The sequence below is a fragment of the Balearica regulorum genome, chromosome 25, assembly GCF_011004875.1.
Source record: "Balearica regulorum gibbericeps isolate bBalReg1 chromosome 25, bBalReg1.pri, whole genome shotgun sequence".
NCBI classification, from domain to species: Eukaryota; Metazoa; Chordata; class Aves; order Gruiformes; family Gruidae; genus Balearica; species Balearica regulorum.
In genome coordinates, this window is record NC_046208.1 from 3,254,790 (window position 1) to 3,265,773 (window position 10,984).

Genomic DNA, 10,984 nt, shown 5'->3' on the forward strand with positions numbered 1-10,984 from the left:
CAGCAGGACCCACGGGGTTTGTTCCCAGCCACTTGCTGTGTACAGGAGCCCGGCCCTGGCTCTGCCCACGCAGCGGCTGCCGCGGGGCCGCTGGTACACGTGGCCTGTGACTGTTGGTTAAGGTATGCGGGACAAAAGGGGTTCTGCACGTTTTTGAGGGCACGCTGAGCAGCCCCTGAGTTTGCAGGAATTAGTGGCCTCCCCAGCTGCGGGATTTGCTGTTGGGGACAGTTTTCCTGTAGGGCTGTGCCTCCTGGCTGCTGCCCAAACAGGGAGCGTGTTGGAGAGCCCTAACACAAAGCCCCCCCAGCAGCGCCGGGGACTGGGGGGCAGCCACCGAGACCTTGGTGGCTCTACCTTCTCCTCTGGCCCCGGGCTGTGCTACCCCAGGTTTCAGGTCATTTCCGACACCCCTAAATATCAGGGTGCTCGGCCACCAAAGGGTGGGTCCTTTGGTACCTTGGTCTCCAGGGGATGGTTGTGTTGTCTGGTTGGGGGAAAGTGATGGGGGAAGCTACTGAACACGTATTATGGAGAGAAACATTTTGGCATGAACTTGACCTTGAAGGAGTCCCAACAACTGTGTAGCATTGCTTTAAAAATACATAGATGTATGCACGTGCTGTGGATTCTGTTTGTCTTTTGGTTGCAAAGGGGCAGGGTCTGGGGGTGCCAGAGGCACTGTCTGGGGGTGCGGGGGTGCATGGGTCTGGGGGTGCAGAGGGCAGAGCTCAGGGGTGCATGAAGCAGGGTCTGGGGGTGCAGAGGACACTGGGGGTGCAGGAGGCAGGGTACATGGGTCCAGGGGTGCCAGAGGCACTGTCTGGGGGTGCAGGGGTGCATGGGTCTGGGGGTGCAGAGGGCAGAGCTCAGGGGTGCATGGGGCTGGGTCCGGGGGTGCAGAGGCAGAACCCAGGGCTGCATGAAGCAGGGTCTGGGGGTGCAGGAGGCAGGGTGCAGGGGTGCATGGGACTGGAGGTGCTGGCGGCAGCGTCTAGGAGTGCAGGGGTGCAGAGGCAGAACCCAGGGGTGCAGGGGCAGGCCCCGGGGGTGCAGAGGGCGGAACCCAGGGGTGCAGGGGCAGGCCCCGGCGGTGCGGACTACAGGTCCCGGCAGCCCCGCTGCAGCCCGCGGTTCCGCCGCTGCCTCCACCTGACCCTCACATGACCGCGGCGGGGCCGGGGCCGGGGCCGGGGCCGGGGCCGGGATGGGGCAGCGCGATCGTATGTTCAAGGTGCTGGTGGTGGGGGACGCCACGGTGGGGAAGACGTCGCTGGTGCAGCGCTACGCCAACGACAGCTTCAACCGGCACTACAAGTCCACGGTGGGAGGTGAGCGGGGTTCTTGGGGCTCCGGCCCCGACGGCCGCCTCGCCGGGGGGGGGGGGGGGGGCTCTGTCTGGGCTGGTTTGCAAAGGGAGCACCGGCCCCGGGGGCTGCTCGGCGGTTTCTTTTGTGTGATAAAGCGCAAGGGGGGGGGGGGGTCCTCGTGCAGCTTAAAACGCCTGTGTAACTGTTGCGTTTATTACTGGTAAGCTGCCCTTGCTCGTAGGCTGCAGTGAGAAACTGGCCCCTCTCCTTCCCTGCAGACATGGAAGCGAGAATCTGTAAAAGGAAGAGCTGCCCGCCCGTCGGTACTTACCGGATTTTGCAACTCCCGCAGCAGGTCCCGGGTGCTCCTGCTGTGCCCGCAGCCCGTGCTCAGGGAGCCCCGGTGCCACACCAGTGACTGCTGTCACTCCCGTCCCTCCTCCCCTGGGAACAACCATCCCCGGGAGAGTTTGAGATTACAGCCTCCGCTCTTCCCAGCCTTGTTTTGACATTTAACGCCGTGAAACCGCTGCTGAAGTATCGGCGGTGCTCTGCAACGGAGCGTCCGCAAAGATGATGGGGGAACAAGAGCGTTGTAACGAGGAGGCTGGGAACAAGACTGAGCGGGATCGGTTGTTCTTTAACGTCAGTGTAAATGAATAACCTACAAGGAGCGGGAGGTGCCAAAGCTTTACCCAGTAATTCTCCCTGAGGACCCAAAACTTGGGGGCAGAGCACGGCTGTTTAAATCTTCTTATTCATGTATGAAGAGGGGATGAATGTTGAAAATGGAGAGCCCCGTCCCACGGAGCAGAGTGCCTGGGCTGTGCCCACACTGTCACTCCCAGCAGTAAGAGCTGCAGACAGTTTTCTTTTTCTTTTCCTTTTTTTTCTTTTTCTTATTTTTTTTTTTTCATTAGTTCCTGGCTTCGATAAGTCCCAGGCCTGTTGAACATGGCTGGCAGCGCAGCTGGACAGTTCTCCCGCTGCAGTGAAAACCTGAGGCATCGCAATGTGAGATTGCCTGAGCTCCCTGCCGGACACGGAGGGATGGTTACATGCACGGGATGGTTACAAACCCTGGTGGTCCTGGATTCTGAAAAGCCCTGTGAGCTGGGGGAGTGGGGTGCACCCGGTGCTGGAAGAACTCCACCTTGCCGTCCTCCTTCCCAAAGAACTGCAGAGCAGCATCTCTGCTGCCATTTGCGAGGGCTTCGACAGCAGACCTGCCAGGCTGGGCTTTGCAAGACAGGCAGGAATGCTGCTCTGTTCGTTGTGTCATTTAACTCTCTGACGTTCAGGAAGGGACAAGCCCCAGCGCAGCATCCCGGGGAGGGATGAGATGCTGATAACGCGCTTGACTTCTGCTTATCTGAAAGCATTTTGTGTGTCTGCGGTCATCCTCTCTGCAGGCTGTGGAGCGGGCAGTGTGCGGAGCCCTCTGGATTTAACCCTTATTTTGCAGGTTTCTGCGATGGAGGAGAGGGGCAGCACTTGCAGACCCTCCGGCTCTGTGTCTGGTCTGTGCCGGTGTGGGTGATGGTCCGGTACCAACTGCCGCGGCTGTGGAAACGGCTGCTGGGTTGGTCTGCGCTGGGGAATGGTGAGAGGCTGTGGAGGAACAAGCCCTGTGGTGCAGAATGCCACTAATGAGGTTTCCTTTCTTTTTTGGGGGGATTCTCTAGTGGATTTTGCTCTGAAGGTGGTCCAGTGGTCGGAATCAGAGACAGTACGACTTCAGCTCTGGGACATTGCAGGTATGTTCACGCAAAGCTGCTCAGGAGCAGAATTTAAAGCTCTCAATGGCTTGGCCCTGTTTGTTTGTTTTTTTTTTTCCCCCTTTCTTTCAATAGGAGTCTGCTACAAAACTAAATCCTAAAAGCCTGTAGATTCAAGGAGCAGGACTGCTCTGGTTTGCAGTGCTGTCTGTAGTTTGCAGTAGTAACTTAGATATTTAATCAAAATCCCATCTGCAAAGAACCCAGCAGCGCAGGTGATAAACCCTATCGAGCCTTTCAAAGCCAGAACAGAGTGCGTGGGGAAACGGGCTGATTTGTAGCTGGATGTGTAACTTCTCAGCTCCGAGTCTTCTGTTCAAATCCTGATTTCACGCTCCAGGGGACAGCATTATATGCGGTGGAGTGAGGAGCGGCTGCTCCCTGGAGCGCGGTCCCCAAGCCCCCCTAGGAGCAGAAGACCCAGGACAGGCTGGTGCAGTAGCATCTCTAAAATGGCACCTCTGGATCTAGAGGGGTGAGGAGAACAGGGTTGTGGTTTCCTCCGGTTTCGCTGCTCAGACGCGTGCGTCTGGAATCCTTGAAAAGAAAACAGGAAGGAGAAGTTTGCAGCAAGAGGATTGCAGCAAGAAACTAATTTCAATTTCAGCCCCGAAAAGGCATTTAAGTTTGGAAAGCAGAAGGGCCGCGTTGGTCACGGTGCTCTTGTCGTGCCCTGAGCAGAAGGGGATGCACCGATCGTCCCTGCTGCGTTGCCTCCCACCTCGGAGGCGTGCAGAGAACGGCAGATGGATGGGGGTAACTCAAAGCGCTCAGTTCTCGATGGCGTCAGAGCGAAAAGCCTGGCGACCAGCTGCGGGGCTGCTCGGGAGCCCACAGCGAAACCTCTCCGGTGTGAGACGTGCTGGTTTTCACCGTGCCGCTGACCCGCGTGATGCGATGTGAACACGCTGCGGAGCGTCCGCACCTACACAAGTACAATCGAACCACACGGCAGCGCGGCAGAGTTCCTCTCTGGATGCAGGCCGGTAGTACAGGCAGGCCGTGAGGTGTAGACAGTAATAACAGCGTATGTGAGTTCCGATGGTTTCTGGTTAGTACCGAATTTTTGTCTCCAGAGAGCCTGGTCTGTACGGCAGCGCCCGCAGCAGGCAGCAGCACGTGTCGGTGCTGGTGGCACGAGTCCTGCCGGAGCAGGGACGGCTGTGCCGGTGGCCGGGGATTCTGGGCAGGACACATCTCGGTGCCTGCGTTTCCTCGTTGTGTAAGTGGAGATTGTTAGTGCCAGATGAGGAAATTATGTGCCATGATAAACATGTTATTTGCATGAACAAGTCTAAAAATAGTAACTCTAGGGTTGTTGGGTTTTGGGGTTTTTTTCCTTTTATCCTGAAGGGCAGGAACGCTTCACATCCATGACGCGGCTGTACTACAGGGAGGCGTCAGCCTGCGTCATCATGTTTGATGTCACCAACGTCAGCACGTTCAGCAACAGCCAGAAGTGGAAGCAGGATTTGGACAGCAAGCTCATGCTGCCAGACGGGAGCCCCGTGCCCTGCCTGCTGCTGGCTAACAAAGTGAGCAGCTCTAGACGCGCTCTGTGTGTGTGTATGTGTGTGCGCACGGGTGTGCAAAATGGAAGGAGACCCCTTTAGCACTAAGCCTTGCCCAGAGTTGTCCCATAGCCTGCGGTCTTTTTGGTGCTCTCCTTAACTCTTCTTGATTTTTCTTTCTCTAGCAAAGATTCTCCTCCTTAACTAGGACACTGGTAGGACTTAATGCCCAGATGGCACCGAGGAGATGTTAGCAACGCTCTGTCCGAGGATGCAGTGCCTTGTGCTGGCGGAGCTCTGGGGCTCCTGGATTATAAAGCTTTTCTTTCTTTTTTTTGTTCTTTAACTTGCAGCAGCCTGGGAAGGTTGGGTGTGATGCTGCAGGTAAAGTTTCTGTTCAGAGCTGCCAGAGGGATGTCAGGTTTTCGTTTGGATGTGGTGTGAAGTTTCACCGCGTAGATTGGTTACTGCCTTTTAATGATTTATTTTTCTTTCATTTAAAAACTACCTTTGTGTTCTTCATGTGCCAACGTTGGCTCAGCAGCCCTTTCCAGATTCAGTTTGAGACTTGCCTAGTTTGAGAGCGCCTAAATCTGGGGATGACTCAAAAACGTGATGGGTGGGCAGGAGAGTGGCTTTTCTTCTCCACTTCTTCCCGAATAATGCTTTCCCCGGAGAGCTGTTTAAGGTAACATTTTTGCCTGCATTAGGGAAATCTGTGCGACTGTACTCACTGCAGCCACACTAATACAAGCTGTTACGGGACAGGTTTTCTCGCTGCCTCTTCGTACGCCCCGTTGGCATCAGCGCGGCTGCCTCAGCGGCACCGCGCCGGTAACGTTTCCTTGCTGCTGAGAGGCCGGGCAGATTTTGGATGAGTGACAAAGCTTTCTTGTCCTGTGCTGGATGAACCTCCATTCCGTGCGTGCTTGACTGAGGTGTGTCAGTATCTCAGATGAGATAAATATATTGCTGCTTGCAACATCCCATTAAGAACCTTGCCCCAAGAACTCTCTATCAGCTTGCGATCTGGGAGATGCGAAGGGCTGAGCCTACCTGCTGCCTGCCTGCTGCCTGCTGCCTGCCTGCACACAGGCAGTAAATGGCGGAGGGGGAGAATTCCCCTCCCAGCTTAAAAATTAAAAGGCTAGACTTAAAATGACTGATTCTTGTTTTACAGTGCGACCTTTCCCCATGGGCAGTGACAAGAGAAGAAGTGGATCGGTTCAGCAAAGAAAATGGCTTTTCTGGTTGGGTGGAGACGTCTGTCAAGGAAAACAAGAATATTAACGAGTCCATGAGGTAGGCACGACGACTAGTGAACATCGCAGAGTTAATTCCCTCGTTCAGACATGGCCGTCTTTGAGGCGAGGGAGATGCTGTCAGTAAGTAACAAATAGCAGCAATAACATGCAAGTAAATCTCCCAAAGGGAAACTGAATTCTGAAAGGTCAGAAGTTTTTCTCTCCTTGGTTGAGCTCTGACACAGTTTTGGAAACAGAAACTCTTTGAATGATACCAGGGGTGTTTTTTTCATATGCTGGCCTCTACCAGGAGGAGGGGACTTCTTCTGCAAAGATATTAGAAATTCTTTTGTGATGCACCAATCCTTTGAGGGAGAATTTGGCCTTTTCTGAAAGGTCTTCACACTCGATCTTGGGCTTGGGCCAGTTGCTGTGTCCCAGTCCCAAACTGGACCCGAGGTGAGGTGGTGGCAGTAGATGTTGATAGTTATCCGGTCACTGCAGAGTCTGCTGCCGCTGCCAGGGACTAGCAGTCATGCTGTGGTCAGTGCTGTGAGGTTCCTTACCTTCAGGGTTCAGTCCTTCAAGTTCTGGAGTTTTGTGTCCTCCTAGAATGAACTGCTATTTCTTTCTTGTACTGCTGAAAAACTCTGTGGCCCAATGCTGCTTGTATAAAAAAAAAACCAACCAAACCAACCCAAAACAAACTCACATATGTTTGTCTTCTAGAGTCCTGATTGAAAAGATGATGTCCTCATCCACGGGTGATGGAAGTTCCTCTGCTGCCGGCAGTGGGGATTACATTAACATAAAAGAGACATCCCCGCCAGGCTGGGCATGCTGTTAGATGCACTGACTACACCATCTGCCTTGGGTCTAGCACCAATGTCCTTTTATTATTATCATCATCATTTTTTTCCTAAACTGGCTGTCACTGGTTTTTTGGGATTTTTTTTTTTTTCCCCCCACATGATCATGAACTGTCTTCTGTTCAGTGGTACTCGTTCTCAGCAGAGCACGGCTGCAATGACTTGGAGTGAGGAGTGGGAAGAAGAGGGGACGGAAGAGGTTCCTCTTTCTGCTAGTGCAGCAGCAACTGGAAGCTCTGCTGCCAGTCCTGGAGCGCGATCCATGTTCGAACACATGGCGTGGATTAATTTTTTTTTTTAAATCTTGAGCACTTCATCTTCTGACATGTGATGGCCTGTCTCAGGCAGGGCGAAGGATGTCAAAGGTATATTTCTAATATTTTTGCACCTTTTATTCCCCACCGCCTGCACCCACCGTACGGAGGCACCAGTCCAAAGCCTTACGGTGACTTTCCTTTGACGCACGCAGCGTTCAAGCAGTCTCTGTGCCTGTGGATTCCCGGGGTGGGATTACAGCAAACTCTTTTACTTCATGCTCTGGAACTACACACCTCTGCTTATGTATCCTGGAGAGACCAACACATCTCATCATTGCCACTAGCTGTCCTTCAGATGCGAAGCCAGATGCGGATTAGCGTGGTGTCCCACGTAACCAGACCTGTAACGTTCTCGGTGTGAATCTGAGGAACGGTGTAGCACAGCCCTTACGTTTGCCTGTACTGAGCAGAGACCTCAAATTTTTGTCAAGAATTGCCCGATTGCTTTCTGCTCGTTCCTTCTCGCCCTCTGTCTGGCGCGATCCTACGTATTCTGTTCTGCTGCTACTTTATTAGGGCACGGAGAGCTGAATGAGGAATAGGTTGTAAACTCCTTTGTGTGACAGAACAACAGTCCTTTTCACTTTTAGGATGCCCTGTATCCTACCATCTCAAACAGCTTTGCAATTGCTGATGAATTGCCTTCCCACAATTATTCTGTAGGGATGAGTGAATTTGGTAGCAGGGATGGTGCTGGAAAGGCAGCTCCCTGAAAGCCCACCCGCTGGTTTTAGGGGTGCGGGGCAGGGGGGAAGCCAAGGAGAAGACTTTGCAGGACAAAAGGAAATGAAGAGAACCGCTCCCCACTTGGCTTTTGATGCCTGCTTTTCCCGAAATATCCCCAGGTACTCGTTGTTGAGAGCACGTCTTGCCAACAGCAACAAAAAAATTGGTCAAAGCAGACGAGAGAGTTATCTCGGGAGAGTTAATAGGAAACGCAGTCTGTAGGGCTGGAGTTACACAGCGTGGCGTGCATTTTATGTAAGCATGCTATGCTATAGAATTGTCTTGCCCCTGGTTTAGGTTAGGATTTGAACAAGTGGTCTTCAATAACATTTTTCCCTTCTCGAGTAGTTTAATTTGAAAACAGGACTAGAAATCAGTTTGTCCTGATTCCCGCTGAATTAGGACTGCTTTTCTTTGGCAACGTATTCCTTCTGTCTTCCTTACTTTATATAATCTATGGAGGGAGACGGTGGTACGAACAGGAACTGGTTGCCTTCACTATGCACCAAAAATTCAGAGTTTTCTTTCTCTGGAGTTGAAAAGGATTGATAAGAAGCAGTAAGGGCGAAGAAATTTAGAACTAGAGTTGTGTTCCACTGTTTTAATTAAAAGCTCAATGTCTGGGCTAGGATTCTGTTGTGCAAATATTGCCAAATTTGGTTTTATGGGCACTTAAATCCAGCCTTTTGCTGTGCTGTTGGATTCACTGTAGAAACATGTGAAATGTGTAGAAGTGGTTAGCAACAAAATTGAACTGTCTTGTTGAATTTTACTTCCTAAATATTGTGTTAAAAAAAAAGAAAAAAAAATGTTTTAATCCTATAAATATTTCTAGTTCTTTATGGAACATGGGGAGAAGGGTCTCATTTTTAAAAGGATCTGGCACGAAACCATTAAGATTCATGTGTTATTTATTGATTTCCGTATATGCACCTCAAAGCGTTTCAGCAAAGAGGGCAAGTGTTACAACTGGCCTTACAGCTGGGGAAACTGAGGCACGCAGCGGGAATCTCTGCCCAGGACCAACTAACTACTCAAGTCAGTCAGAGCTTGGCACTGAAAGGAAAAATTTAATTCTTGTTTCGATAGCCTAGCTGCTAGGCATTGCATCTTGCAGGAAAGCATCTTTATACCTTTTGCACGTCAGTTTGCTCTGTACCGGCGCCTCTTTAGTCTCTGGACCTCTTCATCTGGACGTCTTTTTCGTAAGTGCCTCTCAGAAACAAGCAAAAAGCCAAAGGAAGATCTTTGAAGGTTTTCTTGTATTATATATAATTTCTGTTCTGCCCAGTGGTTTCCGGTACCGGTGTCTGCCTTGGGTTTGGTTTTTTTTCACACTGCTTACTGCTTGTTAACATCTTAATAGACACAGTAGACAAGTATCAAGAAACAAGCACAACAGAAAGAGTCGTTGCTTGAGATCGGTATAAAACCCAACCAGACAGGAAAACGATTTTACTGTGCAGATGTGTGTGTTTTTTTCAGAGCTTGCTCTGTGGCACACAAGATGCTTAAAAAAGCAAAACAAACAAACAAACAAAAAAAACCAAACAACCCCACCTTGATTTAGTGCTGGAAAACAAACTGATTGAAAAGCCCCAGCTAAACGCGCTCTTTGCTGGGACAGGCGGTGTGTGCAGAACCTGTGAAATTCACTGTGCCCGGCTTGTGCGAGCTGAAATCATCCTCCTTTTTACAACGACTGCGAGGGAAAAGCCAACTCGAGTGAAGCAGTTTCTAAGAAATATTTTAAACAAAACTAAGTGTCGTTCATGCAGACCGATAAAAACTTTAATCTTTCAAATATGAATCAGAAAAGCCTTGTCTTTATTCTGATGAGCTGTGCTTCGCGGGTGTCTTCGTCAGGAGTGACCTGGTTTGAAAATGAAGGCGTTTTGATTTTTCCCTTCTGCAGTGCCTGCTTTGACTTTTTACTGTGTGTGACTGGGCCAACTGTACCTATTTCACTTTTCCACGTGTTGTTTCTCATTCCTATAACTTTAATTTGTGGTCATGGGACTCAAAACCACATGAAGTTTAATGGTGTATTTTATATGTTGATGAGAGCACACTATGGCTCCACATAGCTGGAAATTTTTACTGCAATGCAACTTGAAATCCTGAGGGCAGACTATAGTTCAGAAATAAGGCAACAATATCAAAACTTAGCTTTTTTTTTTTTTTTTTTTTAAATTGCATGCAGTTACACAGAAGTATTTTAGAGACAGGGTTCTGATTACTGTAAAGCTGCAGTATTATCATGTTACTATAAAGAGAAGAAACTGCTGGGAGGTTTTCTCCATATCAATCAGTAACTAATGCAGTGTTGCCAGAGTTTGAAATAAACGTTTGACATTGCTTGTGTAGTAGGTTGTCATAGTTTTCCTGCCTCAACAATCCTAACAAATGGGTTCACAAGTTCAATCCAGAAACAGTCTGGCTGTCAGTAACAGGGTACGTATGAAGCATACAGCCTGAGCTGCCCTGTGGTGCCAGCAAAACAAATTAGATCCTTTTCACTGAAACATCTTGCTGTCTCAATTATTGTAGTCCTACTGACCTACAAGCGGGACGTAAGCATGCAAAACTTTCGCATCCGTGAGTCAGTCCTAGTGGCTTTTAATCCAATATATCCAGCTAAGAGGAGAAAGAAAAGAATTCCTTGATGTGGTTGTTTGTTAATATGCCTTCCTCCTTATGGCTCATTAATTCCCACAGTGTATTTTGGGGCTGGCTATGCAGGCAGGCAGTTGCTCTGAATGCCCCTTTCTTTCCCGATCAGCTTGATTTTCATGAGTATTGACTTGCACGAAGGACAGGGCACATCTGAATTGATCAGAAAAATGGCAGTAATTCCAAAGGAGACAAATTAAGCTCAAGCAAGGCATTAAATGAACTCAAATTACTCCTGTAATTAAGTAAAAAGCTGACCATATTTCCGTTGTCAAACCAGTCATCTCAGATAACCCGACACGTATAAAAAAAAAGTTGTCAAGTCCTGTTTTTAATAAAACTGAGGAATGACGTTCTGTAAAGATTCAAGTGCAAAGCAGAAGCGACTTGCTATTGCAGAAGCTGCCATTTTAATGGACTGTGGAATACATTTTATTTTTCCATGGCAATAGCAGCTCCTTTTCTAAACAAAATGTGTAATTTGGGGTTTCTGGGGAATTTAAAATCTGAAGAACCCAAGACCTTCCCTGGACTTTGCCTAAGTCGTGCATGTTCT

General features: G+C 49.8%; 1 protein-coding gene across 2 annotated transcripts; it reads left to right on the forward strand.

Annotated features, from left to right (window-relative positions):
* The first annotated feature begins 1,166 nt into the window (after nt 1–1,166).
* Nucleotides 1,167–10,121, forward strand: RAB29 (RAB29, member RAS oncogene family). 2 transcript variants are annotated; one of them, XM_075775686.1, is made up of 5 exons: nt 1,167–1,331; nt 2,996–3,067; nt 4,442–4,623; nt 5,780–5,901; nt 6,573–10,121. In XM_075775686.1, exons 1-5 carry the CDS (start codon nt 1,208–1,210, stop codon nt 6,688–6,690), a joined length of 618 nt encoding a protein of 205 aa, XP_075631801.1. In that variant the 5' UTR covers nt 1,167–1,207; the 3' UTR covers nt 6,691–10,121. The 2 variants fall into 2 exon arrangements, with proteins under 2 accessions (XP_075631801.1, XP_075631802.1); XM_075775687.1 differs by lacking the exon at nt 1,167–1,331 and adding an exon at nt 2,137–2,160 and having other exon boundaries at nt 6,573–9,284.
* The last annotated feature ends 863 nt before the right edge of the window (nt 10,122–10,984 follow it).